We start from the raw sequence: 16175 nt of genomic DNA, 5'->3' as shown, positions 1-16175 counted from the left end.
ACTTACCTTGTGCCTGAAGCCTCAGGGAGCCAAGACAGTGGAGGACTGCAGGCAAACAGGACAAGGTTAAAATTAATGTTTTTTGAGTTTTTTTTTTTTTTGATCCATTATATTGTGGGAACATCAGGAGGAAACAGTGTGCTGTATTTACTGTGTGGGCACCAGTTGTGGAACATTATAATGTAGGGACTGCAGGAGGGGGACATTATTCTGTAAAGGCAACTGAAGTGAAGGGATTATACTGTGACACACTGGGTTAGTGGTACCTATAAATTTGTAGTTAGAGACAGAAAGGGTACCCCTATGAAACTGAATGAAGGCTAAAACATAACTTTTATTGTAGCTAATTAAAGGGGTATTCCCAAGTCGCATACTCACCAGTCTTCGTTGCTGTAAATTCTTCTTTCTTCCGGCTTTGTTGCGTCATTGGTGGGTGGGGTTACATATGCAAAGCCAAGCGGCCCTGCGTGCCCGCTCATAGACCAGTCTAGCCTTCACAATACGAATACAGACCCGGCATCCGCCTCTCTCTATTACAGCGGATGCCGGGTCTGTATTCGCATTGTGAAGGCTAGACTGGTTTATGAGCATGCACGCAGGGCCAGCGGCATCTCGCTGCTTGGCTTTGCATATGTGAATACAGACCCGGCATCCGCAGTAATAGAGAGGAGGATGCCGGGGAGTGTAGACGCCGGTACAGATGCATGCAACAGCGCTATGCTCCTGCCCTGCATGAAGCCAGCAGCAGCAAAAGCGATGCTGTTATTCCGCTCCTCCACCCCCCCCCCCCCCTTCCCCCGGAATAGCAGCATCGCTCCTGCCGCTGCTGGCTTCATGCAGGGCAGGAGCATAGCGATGTTGCTGGCTTCACCTGTGCCGGTGTCTAACCGTCCCCGGCATCTCTATCCCTCTTTATTACAGCGGATGCCGGGACTGTATTGGCGGCCCCTTCCCCCCAAAGGGTAAACTACCCCCCCCCTCCAGGCTCGCTCCTGTGCACATAGCCCCTCCTCCCTCCCCCCTGATACATCCCTTGACTTATGACCAGATAAGTCAAGGGATGTGTCAAAAAAAAAAAATGAATAAAGTAAGATAGTGGACAAACAAAGCAGTTTTTCTGAAGCAGTGTATTTAGGAAAATTTTTACATTCACATTAGCAAACAGTATAGATAGGATCCTTGTGATGGGACAACCCCTTTAAAACACAATAACTGGTCCCCCCTCCATAGAGGAAAAATTTAAGAAAATGGGTGGAGTCAGCGTAGAATTGGGCGGAACTAAATTTGACAAGCTGCACATAATGTCCGCCTTTCTATCTTTTGAAAGTTGGGAGGTATGGGGTTAACGAAAAATGTGTTTTCTGAATATGAGTCCCTTTAACTTTGCAGTCAATGGTGACAAGCACAAAGTCTTCCATTTGTATCCGTCCATATGGCGTCCATTGCTATAATCCAATGAAGTTTCAGTAGAAGGAATGAATAGTTCTCGTGGAAAGTCGACATATAGAGAGAATACTGGGACATCAACATACAAGAAAGATCCTCAAGAGCAAACTGTAACAATAACAACCAATCAGGTTACGTCTCTCATTTTCCAGCCTGTCTAACAAAACTAAGAGCTGCATTCTGATTGGCTGCTGCTGCGCCTCAGGACGGGACGGGATTCTATATATCAGGCCTAGAAAGTTTTCCGTAAAACTGGATGGGAAGCGTGCACGGAGCTCCAAGTGCGCATGCCCCGAAATGATGTCAGAAGACAGTGCGCAGGCGCAGTCCTCCAGCGCTTGTGTCGCGGGAGAGACCGAGAAGATGGCGGCGGCTGTGGAAAAGATGTAAGTGAGGAGAACGGGAGTGACTAAGTGTGGTAATGGCGAAAGAAGGAGGAAGAAGCGTTAGCTAAAGAGTAAACGGAGGAATGACTCCTCATTGTGTGAGGGGAGAGAGGGAGGAGGGTAAAGTACGGGGGAAAGTGGCTGCGGAGAGGGGAGAACACAGGAGGCAGCGGGCAGGATGTGGACGGCGTGTGGAGAGCTGGACATGGCAGATGTGTGCGGGGCAGGGGACGTGTATATGTCCTGAGGGGGGCTGCTATTGTTATGGTGGGGGCTGGGGGCCATCACTGCACCAATACACTACTAATGTATATGTGTATAGAAATATTATATGTATGTGTGTGTATGTATAATGGCCTCTCTGCTATTGTTATAGTGGGGGCCGTAACTGCACCTATACACTACTAGTATATAGATGTGTGTGTATACATAATGTCCTCTCTGCTGCTGTTATAGCGGGGGCTGGGAGCCATCTCTGCACCAATACTCTACTAGTATATACGTGTGGTGTTTACATGTTCCGTATGTGCGTGTATATGTATAATGGCCTCTCTGCTATTGTTATAGCGGGGGTTGGAAGCCATCACTGCACCAATAATCTACTAGTATATATGTTTGTTCTTAATGGTACTATATAAACAATAATATTATAAATATGTATAGCATTCTATGTGCTGTCTGCTACTGTTCTAGCCAGAGCTGAGAAACATCACTGCACCAATACATTTCTAAGTGTGTGTGGGGAGTAAAAAAAAAAAAATATATATATATATATATATATATATATATATATATATATATATATATATATATATATATATATAATTATCTCTAAGGGAGCGTTCACACTACCGTCGGTGTCCGACATGTAGTGTCCGCTCCTAGTGTCTGCTCAAAATCTGTCGCGGACACTAGATGTGTCCGTGACACCTGTCATTCACTTTAATGGGCATCGGGTGCATGCAGGGTTTTTCTGTCCGCTTGAGAAGTCGGACATCTTCTCTTGCGGACAGGAAAGGACAGGCACGGAGTGCAAAAGAACGCACCCGATGCCCATTAAAGTGAATGACAGGTGTCACGGACACATCTAGTGTCCGCGACAGATTTTGAGCGGACACTAGGAGCGGACACTACATGTCGGACACCGACGGTAGTGTGAACGCCCCCTATCTTTGTAAATATTGCTATTTCATGTCCTCTGGGGTGAAGTATCACTGCAGCAATTATATATTCTTTAAAGAGGACCTTTCATGGTTTGGGGCACAGGCAGTTCTATATACTGCTGGAGAGCCGACAGTGCTCTGAATTCAGCACACTGTCGGCTTTCCCGATCTGTGCCCCAGGTAAAGAGCTAGCGGTCCCGGTACCGTAGCTCTTTACAGTCAGAAGGGCGTTCCTGACAGTCTGTCAGGAACGTCCTCCACAGCAGTGCCTGTCGCGCTGTACAGTGTGAGCGGGGAGGATCGCCCCCTCCCTCGGCTCACAGTGCTTGTCCATAGACGAGTATTATCAGGAGGGGAGGGGGCGTTCCTCCCCGCTCACACTGTACAGCGCGATAGGCGCTGCTGTGGAGAAGGACGTTCCTGACAGAGTGTCAGAAATGCCCTTCTGACTGTAAAGAGCTACGGTACCGGCACCGATGGCTCTTTACCCGGGGCACAGAGGGGCTGAATTCAGCGCACTGTTGGCTTTCCAGCAGTATATAGAACTGCCTGTGCCCAAACAATTAAAGGTCCTCTTTAAGTAGACGTCAAATGATCCTGGGAGAGAAAAGGATCGGGCATGTTGAATTTTATCATTCTCTACCCAGAGGTTTCTGGCAGCAGCTTTTGCCCCTCTCCTCATTCATAATACATAAATTCTCAGCTGAGCACGTGTATGAGATCCAGAGGAACAGGTTTGTCAATTAAGTGTTTCACAAACGGCTATTAAATGTGTGTGCCCCTCGTGTACTATCTCCCTTGCAGAGCACAGGCTAAGTCACATGACCCTCTATCAACAGCCATCTTGGAAATGAACTGCCGAACAGTCAGAGGAGCAGGTCATACTTGGGGTCAATGCACATTGAGTTTTGTGTCGAGGATTTTGGAGAGGAAAAAATCCACTCCAGAAAATGGGTTTTTTGAAGTGGTTTTTGGAGCGTTTTTGAGCCGTTAGGTTTTTTTTTTTTTTCTCCAGCACAGTGTATGGACCTTGAAAAAACCGCTGGTGTTTTTTGCCAAAATGGCATCAAAAACCGCTAGTGGTTTTTCAGCCCGCCATTGACTCCTGGTGTGAGTGTGTTTGTTTTTTTGTTTTTTTTTTTTAATATTGAAGAAAGGTCATGCTGCTTTTATTTTTCAAACTAGCGGAAAAAAATCCGCTAGTGAAAAAAAAAAAAAGCGAGCGGAATACATAGAACTCTATGGTGAGGCAGACTGACGCGGATTCAGCGTCAAAAACCTCCATCTGCATTGACCCTAATAATGGGATCTGGCACTTCACACAGAACAATGTAAGCAAGTTGCGGTGCTTCTTACTATGGCCGAGCCCTTTAGAGCCGTGGGCATCCGCAGTGATATTGGTTTGCAGTGTCTGGTTTGCAGTCACAGTTATTTCGTTTTGAGTCACTGGTGAGTTCAGACATTATCTGTGTCCTCTTCTGAAGTCTGGGCCTGATCACATCTCACTGGTTTCCCTTATTGGAACATAAATAAATCCTACAGATTGAGCAGGAGATAAGGAGACCTCTGAATGCTCTCATCGGGCTCCTGGGACCCTCAAAAGGAAAGGAAACCCCCCCCCCATTACACACAGTCCCTTATTTGCACTTAGAGACAACTTTTGATATTTGTGGCGGCATTTGAGATGACACATTTCGTAATATCTCCTTTCTGTGGAATCCTGCGCCTCTTTGTTCTTTCCCTTATTTCTCTATTGAGAGCTCACTGCTGTTAATAAAACATAGTTACACGTTAACTAGCTCCGAACCTTCCATAGACTATATACAACCAGTTGGTTCACTTCTAACCCTGCATGGACATACCCACATGTCCTTGCAAGGTTAGACTTGTGCACCTATGTAGGGGAGGGGGGGCAGCTATTCTTACAGCTGGACCTCCTAAGACCCAGCCCTGCCTTCCCATTTGATATATGCACAGCTATGAGAGCTGCCATAGATGGGCTCCCCTCTGACCTGGCAGTCACATGACATCTGGGGGCTGCGAAGTGTGAGCTCTTGGGTCCCGGATCAGTATATCACAGTATACTTTAGGAGGGGGCATCTTCTGTAACTGGGGCTAATGTATCAGTCTCTGGTAAAGGAGAAGACCGCAAAAAAAGCCATGCACACATCACAGCGTCTAACCCTGTCCACAATGACACAACAGTAGGTGTTACCATCATAAAAATGACTTAATGGAGAGAGAAAAATATAATTTCATTTTTTTTGTAGCACTATAAAAAAATAAATAAATTACCGGTAAGTGTCAAAACAATTCTCCTTTTTAAAAAAAAAAAAAAAAAAAAAAAAAATATATATATATATATATATATATATATATATATTTTATTGGTTAAAATAAACAAAAAACTATGGAAAAATAAAAAACACAAAAGTAAAGCAATATTTATCAGAGTTATGGCTCAAAAATACATTTAGTAACCAAAAGGAAAGAAAATGTTATAGCCCTTAAAACCGGTGACAAAAATCTCAAAAATGTCTGGTCCTGAAATGGTTAAGCTGGCATTACACTTTATATTAAATGGGCCATTCGCAGCACTCCGGTTCGGCGTAGGCCCAAATGAATGGGCCTAGTGTGGAGGGTGCTGCCGCGAGGCTGAGTCAGCTGCAGAATCCACCCAAAGAAAGGGCAGGTTTTCTTTTTTCTGCTAGCGGCAACATGCTGCTAGCGGTCTACATAGACCTCCATTGTGAGGGGGTGGATTATGACGTGGATTCCACTCCAAAATTTGCCCCCTCTTGCTCCGTGTGAACAGGGCCTTAGACTGAGTTTTGAAATTTTGGACCCCCTCACTCTGCCGGCACCACTGCACAAAATATACAGTGATTTATAGCAGGTTCCATGTTTTATCACTGTGACAGGAAAAATTGGGCTGTGTGCAGCATTGCATATTTTTTTTTTGATGACAGCAGTGTGAACAGAGCCCTGCTCACTTGTTATCACTGAATGGATCTGTATTGCATTTCCCTGCTTAGGCTGGGGTGACGGGCTGCAGATTTAATTTGGGTAATTTCTCCAGCTATTCCATTCATCTGAATGAAGCTTTCAGTCATCCCTGTGATTGCCCTGCTTAGTGAGTTGCAGTAATGTCTGCCATGTACATCCACCCATAAGCAATACTTACACTTACCTAGGTTTTGGTCTAAATCTTCATTTGGGCTGATGGCTATCTCACGTGACATTGGCTTGTCTCAGCCAACCAGTGCATGGGGGGGGGGGGTTTGAAAAAAGCAGCTGCTAGAATCCTGTCAGGGGCTTATGACCCAAAAATAACTGGATAGAACAGCTGAAATCTGTTTGATCTTATCTCCCCCAACCATTGAAATTGGCAGGTTTGGCCAATGCCAAATACATCTAATGTATAGGGCCAGCTTTAGTTTCTTCACTTGGGCAATGCTGTGCAAGAAAAATCTGTAAAGCAGTGACAGCGCTTTATTTGCTGAGCTTCTTTACTCTGGGGATTAGTCGGCCATGATGCCACTTTGCCATAATGCTCCTTCATGGCAGCTTCTGAAAGTCTTAGGCCTTATTCACACAATTGTCCGACAGTTTTGAAAACCCATGATTGTCTTTGGGTCTGGTCACTTGAAATGACCCACAGACATTTATGGGTAAGGTCTTAAACGTTTGTTTTTCCACAAATGTCAGGTCTGTGTGATATGGCATGGTCGTGTGCATGAGGCTGTAAAGAGGACCTTTAATGTTCTTGTATACGGCTATAAAGCTGACTGCGCTGAATTCCATGCCGTTATGTGCCAGAGATAGTGGTGCCATTAGTTTCGGCATCAGTATTCCTTGCATTGTCAGCAGGAGCAAATAGCTCACCCCTTGTACTGAGATGCCGCTGAGTGGTAAGGCTGGTCCTCTGCCACCAGGGTGCGCGCCGGGACACCTGACAGTGCATTGAATTCAGCAGGTTTGTCAGCTTTCTAGTAGTATATGACGCTGCCAATGTCAGTGGGCGTGAAAGGTCCTGTATAATGGCAGGGTGGCACTATAGCTCCCACTGTATACCCGGTTAGTTTTTTACCTTTGTATGTTATCCATCTTTCTCTTCTGTAACTCCTGGTTTCACTCCCTGCTGATATAAAGTTTAAGCCTTGTTTACAGTGTTAATATATTGGATATCTGATGTTTGCTGATGTCTCACCCTTGTTCTCTTCGTCTAGACTGGGAGAGCAGTACTATAAGGATGCAATGGAGCAGTGTCACAATTACAATGCACGCTTATGTGCAGAACGCAGCGTTCGTATGCCATTCTTGGATTCCCAGACGGGTGTAGCCCAGAGCAACTGTTATATATGGATGGAGAAAAGACACCGGGGCCCAGGTATGACACGGCCAGATTGTTATTGGGAAAGAATAAGTTCAGTTCAGAGGAAGAATATCAGGTGGTCTACAAAAACTGACCCTGTTGAACCTCTGTTAGAAAGTAGCATCCAAGCCATTGTTTCATTTATTATTAATGTAGATTGTGAGCTCTACACGGAGCTCACAATGTTCCTTTTTTTCCTATCAATATCTTTTGGAATATGGGATGGAAATCCACGCAAACACGAGGAGAACATGCAAACTCCTTGCAGATGTTTTTTTTTTTTGCTCTTGGCAGGATTCGAACCAAGGACTTCAGCGCTGCAGTGCTAGCCACTGAGCCACCGTGTGGCCCCACTGCATCAGTTTTATGTGCGTGATTAGTCTCTAATACGATGGCGGGAGATTTAATAAGACTTTTATGTGACTCAATGGGCTCTCCAACAGACGTACGTCTTCCCTGAATTAGGGTCTATTCACACGGAGTAAAGTGGTGCTGATTCTGGCACGATAACGTGCGTAAGAATCAGCGCTGAAAAAGACTCCCATTGACTCCAATGTTTTCTGTGCGGAACACATTGATGTCAATGGGTGTCTTTTAAAAAAAAAAAAAAAAAAAAAAATTTCCAGCACTGATTCTTACGCGAGTTATCGTGCCAGAATCAGCGCCGCTTTCATCCGTGTGAACGGACCCTTACAGAGAAGCTCTGGCCACAAACTGATTACAAATCCGTTTGTATATAACTAATGGCAGTTTTAGTACATCTGGAGGACAGGGCTGCTCCCGCTCCGCCCACTGCCTGAAAATAGGTCATCAATAGCAGAAACTGGACAACCCCTTTTATAGAGGGTTCATTCATATGTGTGCCAGGGTTGGGCAATTAATCACAGTAATAAGAGACCGAAAGTCTTCTCCATTAATCATTGTGAACGTTCTCATAGCCATTATTTAATTTGCGTCCGTGCCATCCTGTCACACTAACATTGTCCCGAGGATATGTCACCAGGATTGACCTATAAATGGGGAGCTAAAATGTTCAATTAATAGTGGTTTTGATTTAGGTCATGACCCAACCCTAAATGTGTAAATAGCAGGTTTATGCTACTGAGGCTACATGCACATGAACGTATCTGCACGTCGCCATCCATTTTGGGCATTGAACCTAGGCTGCCTATGCATACATGTCTGTAGTAACACGCTGCCGTGAATGGAACCATATAAGCTAATGAGAAGCACAGCTAGTGTTTACTTTTAGTGCAGTAGTTTTCATTTCATTATCAAAACCACCAACCCGGCCCCCCACAAGGACAGGTCCCCTTCTCCTGATGTTGCTCCCATCCATAAGATGACTGTACATGGAGGAGCATGGGATCGATCACGTCATTCTATCTCCTGCATTGTGAAACATTGCTCCTTATGTCAGTGTCCACAATTCTAGTATTAATGGGCAGTATAATGACTTATACAGTCACTCGTTTCTACATCCATAGTCATCTTATCTAGTGCTACTCAGAGGGGGCAGGAGGTTGCCTAAGAGTAGGGCACGTGGCTTCAGTACTGAAGACAATAGGAAACAGCTATAATAACAGATATTAGTAAGCCCCTGTGCACATGACCATAGGAATAGTCAGTGTGCTATCTGGGTATTTACGGATAGAACAATGACCTATTTATTTCTATGGGTCTGAGCCGCAAAATATGGAACAGGTCCTATTCCTGTCCGATTTTGCGGCCTTGATTCCACGATTCCTATTCATTAAATGAAAGGGGCACGGAGGAATGGCTGGTGTAAGGATGGCATATGGATGGCATCACTCACTGCCGCTGCTTGGCTTAGTTACCATACATGCACCATTTACATTCTGTACAACTTACCTGTAAAGTCACCAGACCCTTTCAAAGAGAAATGTAATTTTCATGAATGATCTGTGGGCTGATGTGTGATCAGTTTTAAGAAGGTAAATGTAATCTTAATTTTATTAACAATTATTATTATTATTATTTTTATTTTTTTTTCTTCTCTAGGTTCAGCACCAGGGCAGCTGTATACATATCCCTCTCGACGCTGGCGCAAAAGGAGGAGGGCACATCCTCCTGAAGATCCTAGACTTGCATTCCCCTCTCTGAAGCCAGGTAACTTTTTTTTTTTTTCTTTTTTTTTCTCCCAATGAGTCTGTAACCTTTAACAGTTTGTCCAGGCAAAAAAAAATATTTATTTTTTTTTTAAATAGGCCAGGGGAAGTGACAAAAAAACTAAAATATTAAATTATACTGTTCTGTCTCCAGTGCCTCCCAGCACAGACTGGTCCTGCTGCTCTCATGTTGTGATGTGACTGGCTGATGACTGCAGCTGTCACATGGCCTTTTTGCAGCTCAGTCCCATTAGGGTTAGTTCACACAGGGATTCTGCATGTGCACATTCCGTCGCTGCTGTTGCGACGAAATGCCAGTGCAGTGCGCGGCTTTCAACTCCAGATTAGGCCCAAATGAATGGGCCCAGTCCGGAGGGTTCTGTCGCGAGGTGGACACCGTGGCTGAATCGGCCGCGGAATCCGCCTGAATAAAGGGAAGCTCTCTTCTTTTTTCTGTGAGCGGGAGCAAACCTCTAGCGGAAAAAAGAACGCTAGCGGTCTACATAGACCTCTATTGTGAGGGGACGGATTTTGAGGAGGATTCTGCAACAAAATCCGCCTCATCTTCCTCCGTGTGAATTGGGCTGAGCTGCAGTGCCTAGCATAGCTGCTGTATAAGGTCATGTGCTTAGTAAGTAATGAAGAGGCTGCAATGTTGGTCTGAATGCGATTTCTGATTGTGTCTCCATATTTACTTTGAATTGTTATTGTGTTGCTGTTGTTTTGTTGATTGTTTGATTTTATGTTAAGAAAAATTTGTTAATAAAAATTATCTGATTTAAAAAAAAAAAAACTGGTTGGCTCATGCAAATGATATAGGCCGCATTGGAGATGCCCAACACTGTTGCAGGAGCTTAAAGGGGTTATCCAGAAATTTTTTTTATTTTTTTTTCATGGCCTGTCCACAATGTGATTGGTGAAGGGCTGACACCCGGTATGGATCACCTGTATGGAGCCCCTTCTGATACCTGTGCTATATACAGCACAAAGCCGTAAACTGTTGGCCCCTCAGCAATTACATTTTTATGGCCTATCTGAAGTATCTGATAGATTTGTGTCTCATTATGGTGAACAGGAGTCAGAGCGCCCTCCATATCCAGGTGTAATATGAATGGAAAGGAGGCTCTTTAAGTTTGAGACTCTCTATGGGCGTTACGGAGACCATGATACTACTGTGCTCCGCTCTCTCTGTATCTTCTATGCAGCTACCTCTCCATTCTTTCCGCCTTTGATATGGCTATCACCCTGACCAGTGTTTTTCACATGGATGTGGGTCCCAGAAAAAGGGAAACGCATCTCAGACTTTTATAGAATATCCTGAGAAAATGCCATATATATGCTGAGAAGTATAACCCTTCTAAAGTAATGCAGCTACACATTTTTCTAAGGCTTTGTAGACTTGGTGCCCATTCACTGAAGTCATGTCTTATTCATTATTTATGGTCGATAATGTCCAAATAAATTGTGATGACATTGTGTATTGTATTGTAGACCCTGAACAGCTTCTGAAGAAAGAAGGCTTCATACCACAAGATGGCAGCAGCCTAGAAGCTCTTCTGCGGTCAGACCCTATTGAGAAGAGAATTATCCCTGACCCTCGAGATGACGACAGCCTCACAGAGTTCCCGTCTGTTGCTGGCCGAGCACGGAAGGTACAGGCCTACAACGGGAGGCAGCGTTACATAGCGAGCGGAATGATCACGGTAAAGTCAGGGAGACGACAGCTCAGAGGCATATGAGGCACCTGCTGTGTCCATCAGCAGTTATATATTGGGATTGTATGTACATCTATGTAACAGACTTTTCAGGACAGATTGATCATTCCTCAATATTCAGCCGCTTCTGCGATCTTCGCTGCCTTTTCACATCCTACACTCCACCTGCCATTAGTATGTGAAAAGATAGTGCAGTCGCCTCTCAGGAGCCAGGTCTGCAGACTCGGGGTGTCTGGCTTCAAAACCAAAAGATTATTTTTAATAATATGGTTATTAATATTGTATAATTTAAATATTTACTTTAATAGGAATGCAATCCTTAGTTTTAGAGGAGGTTTACTGCTCTTGACTGACCAGGGCTGGCAGCCATTTATGTAGTTGGTGTTTGGCCTACTGACTAACTCCACAGCTATTCCTGGATGTGTGACTGTGGCATCAAAGGGGTTTGACAGTTCCAAAAAAAAAAATTGAGGCAACATGGTGGCTCAGTGGTTAGCCTTGCAGCGCTGGAGTCCTGGATTCGAATCCTGACAGAAACAACATCTTCAAGGATTTGATACATAAAGCAGACACTTGAGAAATTTTTTATTTTTCTGCCTCCCCCATGAAACTGTATAGCCATCAGTCATATGTACCAATGAAATGTCAACTCGTCTGCAAAAAAAAAGGCCTACAGTGTGGGAGAGGGCACATTTTGATCAGTTTATAGTTAATGCTACCCTTCTAACAGCAGCTTTGCACTGACTGCAGTATCAGTGGCGGGCCTAGTTTGTCCAATCCATTTAAGCTGTATCGGCATTATTGGGTAAATCTTGCTTGATTTCATTTTCACGAGAGCTCTGTAACCTTGCTGGAGAAGCTTCACATAACCCCTTGAGAAATCACACGCTCATGTGAGAATGAAGGCTTTTTCCAGTCCACATCACATCTGCTGAACCTCTGAGACCCTGCCTCACATGGGGAACAGAATTTTGATACGTAGCCAGTAACATGTATAAGAGGGATATCAAGGATGTGCGGAGGAAGGTTGTGACATCAGTGTGTATACCTCATATATGTATATATATTACATCCATGATTTTTAACTGTAACCCCAGGAGAGAAGTGCATGGCGTCAAGTGTTTTCTCTCTTTTTTTTTTTTTTGGCAAATGATGGCCGCATGTTATTCACCCAGATATGTCTGTTTATTAATCCCATAGCGCATACTGGATCCTGATGATTTTTTGGATGACCTCGATGATGAAGATTATGAAGAGGATACACCCAAAAGGCGCGGAAAGGGCAAAGCTAAGGTGAAAAATTAGCTTTGTGTGTGCTTAGTTTTCATCTACATGTTTGTCTTTTAACAGAAGGAGGGATAGAATAATGAAAGGGTTTTATGGTGTTTAGAGATGCTTTATCTATTCTTAGAATAAGTCATGAGATGTAAGGTTTGCATCTAATACCCTGCATACCTGGTAATATCAAAAGTGGCCTATACTTGATGTACAGAGTATATGGACTGCTTTGTAGACTCTGCAGTGGCCATGCTGGTTTGTTTCAGCTAATCTCCCATTCTCTTGAGCTGCAGTAAGCAGGAGCGACCACTACATTGTGTGGCGCTGTCTGCTTTTGGCTCCATACACCGTGCTAGCTTTGGCAGTCTTGGCTCTTTATATTAGCTGATCCTAAGGATAGATCATGGTTTCCTATATACTGAAAATGTATATACCGGAGTCTTGGCTATTATAAAATAATTAGAGATCAATTGTATCTATACGGGCCCATGTCTGTCATGTACTTATCTGCGAGGAATTTATCTTTCATTTCTAGGGGAAAGGTTTGGGCAGTGCCAGGAAGAAGCTCGATGCCGCAGCTTTGGACGACAGGGATAAGCCATATGCCTGTGACAGTGAGTCAGATTTCCTGTGCTTTTTTTTTGATGAAGTAATTCAGTTCCATCCTGTGTTGTTTTTCACTGTTTATTATTCAGGACATCCTTTGATGGGAAAACCTGCTTTTATAAGGCCATCTATCTTTGCCTTAATTCTCCTTTGAGCTTTCTGTTTTCTAAAGGGGTTGTCTAGATCACTTGCACGAAGGCTAAATGGTAAAAACAAAGGTTTTGTTAGTCTGTGATCGATCTTTGAGAGCGTTATATGTGCACTTTTATTTCACTTCCAATTCTCAGCGATTGTATTTGAGCTCAGATTTTGGGATATACTAATCCAGGTATAACCCGTTTCTATATGTGATCCCTGTATCATTCATCCCTTTTATTTAAAGCATTTGTGCACGTGCCTGTACGATTGTCAAAATCCATATAGCAGCAGTAGGGCCAAATCTTGGAAGGCTAGATTAATAAGTAATAGTGATGACCTTTCAATGTGGAGACTCTGTGGTTGCTTTAGGCTTTGTTCACTTTCATCTTTTTGGCTAAGGCCTCTGTACACGACCGGAGTGGAGTTACTGTCTGCAAATACTGATCTGCAATCTGGGAAAAAAAAATGTCCACATTGCATCAGTATGTCATCTGCAGCCTCATACTTTTACGTTATTTCCTACACTGGTCTGTGGCAAAAAATAGGACGTGCTTATAACTTGCGGTACTCTAATATGACACGAGGACCCAGAAAATGAGGCCATAGAAATGAATGGGACTGCACTTGTAATTACAGATAAAACCTACAGTCACGTGCTTGAGGCCCAAGTTGGCGTTATAGGTCAGAAGTCATTGCCAATGTGTCCTAGACCCCAGTGCATTCTCTGTATGGCAAAATGGCATCCTTAGGCACCCACTAGGTCGGGGTGTGTCCGTATACTCCGCACACTATAATATTGCACAGTTTGCTACCCTTTGTAGATTCAAGAACTCTTATTTCAGAATATTTAGAAAGTCCATTACTAGTCCATTAGTGGCCATTAGGGGGCACTATGGAGTAAGGATATAACGTAGCTGGCTTTACACTTGCATTAGACTAGTTAGAATTTTAGAACTTTGTTTTCTCCAGAAAGGAGAAGAAAAACCTTTTTTGCAAATTAAAGGGGATTTCTGAACACGGCAAGTCCCACATCGCAGCCAGTCCGTTGATCAGCTGATCACATCAAGTCCAGTTTGATAACCCCGGTGATCAGTTGTTATCTCTGTGTGAAGTTACATTGCATTGCTCTTGTAAGGGGAATATATCTTTACACGCCTGTCATTCATGTGATACATGTATATACCTGGAGCGTAGTGAGAGCTGCAGATCACAAAGGCTCTATAATATGGTTTGGTGACTCCCCAGTGGTGCCTACAGACAGGGGAGGTCATGAGGACCCAGCTCCTTTTAAGATCTAAAAAGTATTGTAGTCCAGGGTCACACAAATATATATTAAATTAAACTTACATTTACAACACTGGCGTTTTTTCATGCGTTTGTACTTTGGTATAAAATAGTGCAATAATTTTTCCATGAACCAATGATATGTGAAAGCTCCCTTGTATTCTGTGCACCGCAGCTTACTTCTGAACTGTTTTATGCCAGAATTGGCTGTTTTAGACTAAACCCTTATAGGACAGATCTGCAGTGGCATTTCCATAGCTGAACCAGCCTGTAGTGATTGGTTTTCAGCAGCTGTCCTGGCTTTTTAGGGGGCATTCACACAGACTAAAGTGGAGCTGATTCTGCTACGCTAACTCGCGGCAGAATCAGCGCTGATAAAGGCTCCCATTGAGTTTAATGGGTTCAGTCTTCCGCGGAATCAATGTGTTAAAAAGCCTCCTATTGATTTCAATGTGTTCCACGCGGTACCCATTGAACTCAATGGGAGTCTTTTTATCAGCGCTGATTGTGCTGCGAGTTATCATGGCAGAATCAGCGCCACATTATTCGTGTGAGTGCCCCGTTACCTTTTGCAGTGCATAGGATGTAAGCCGCAAGCCACGGCAATAACTGCAAAATCTGTGAGTTCAAATCCAGCAATGCAAAGGCCCTTGCACACGACAGTCCCGTCCATAAGAAAAGGTCTGTGTCTAGGTGCTAGGAGCTGTACTGAACTGGGCTGTGTGCACAGGAGTCGATGCAGCTTACTCAGTTACGATGCCCTGCTTGTCCTCGATCTAAAGCAGATGTCGCCTCTGACATGCCAATTTTCATAAATAAATGTATACCCTATAGGGGAAAGAGAGGAGGGAAAAAAGTAAATCCACACACGGGCAGTCATACTGGATTGTCTTTTCATATTGGCTGTTACCAGATAGACCTCGTTCACACAGGGCCCGGGACTGCGTATTGGTCCTGATTTTGACGCGAGAAGCCGCATCAGAATAGCACCAAAATACGACTGTCGTGGCTTCCGACAGTCGAGGCTTCCCGCTCCGGAGTAGGCCTAAATGAATGGGCCTAGTCCGGAGGGTGTGGCTGCGAGGCGGACTCCGGAGCTGAATCAGCCGTGGAATCGGGGGGGGGGGGATCTAGCGGTCTACATAGACTTCTATTGTGAGGGGGAGGATTCAGTGCCAAAATCCATCCCCCTCTTGCCCCGTGTGAATGCACCCATATGGGGTTGTCGCTGTCTCAGTCAGTGCACTTTTTGACAAGGGAATGCTAACACCCAGTTGTCAATTTATTCTTAAATTTCAAAGAGGTATACCAAGCAAGAAGCATCAGCGTCTTTATCAGGATTTTAGGATTTTTATAAATAGTTTAAGGCTGAGGCCCCATCTTGCAGAAACGCAGCTTTTATTTTTGATTGCAGATTTTGTTGCATTTTATTTTTTTTTTTTGAGCCAAAGCCAAAAGTGGATTAAGCAGAAGGAAGAAGTATAAGAACTTCCTAGATATTTACCATTCCTTTTGTAACCATTCTTGGCTTTGTGTCAAAAAAAAAAAAAAAAAAAAAAGTTGCGTGTCTGTATCGTCGGGCCTCAGCCTAAAGGGGTTATGCCATGAAAAGAACTTCTCCTCTAGCCATAACATAGAGGATAAATACCCCACTG

General features: G+C 44.0%; 1 protein-coding gene across 4 annotated transcripts in view; it reads left to right on the top strand.

Moving 5' to 3' along the window:
- The first annotated feature begins 1769 nt into the window (after positions 1–1769).
- Positions 1770–16175, top strand: part of DPF2 (double PHD fingers 2) — a 32570-nt gene continuing 18164 nt past the window's right edge. For all 4 annotated transcript variants that reach the window (XM_075281448.1, XM_075281447.1, XM_075281446.1 and 1 more), the window contains exons 1-6: positions 1770–1832; positions 7225–7385; positions 9393–9500; positions 10991–11151; positions 12415–12507; positions 13028–13106. In XM_075281448.1, coding sequence (XP_075137549.1) covers positions 1810–1832; positions 7225–7385; positions 9393–9500; positions 10991–11151; positions 12415–12507; positions 13028–13106 — 625 coding nt within the window. In that variant the 5' untranslated portion in view covers positions 1770–1809. The remainder of the gene's footprint in view (positions 1833–7224; positions 7386–9392; positions 9501–10990; positions 11152–12414; positions 12508–13027; positions 13107–16175) is intronic.

The sequence above is a fragment of the Leptodactylus fuscus genome, chromosome 7 (assembly GCF_031893055.1).
Source record: "Leptodactylus fuscus isolate aLepFus1 chromosome 7, aLepFus1.hap2, whole genome shotgun sequence".
Classification (NCBI taxonomy): domain Eukaryota; kingdom Metazoa; phylum Chordata; class Amphibia; order Anura; family Leptodactylidae; genus Leptodactylus; species Leptodactylus fuscus.
This window is presented reverse-complemented; position numbering and strand designations above follow the sequence as displayed.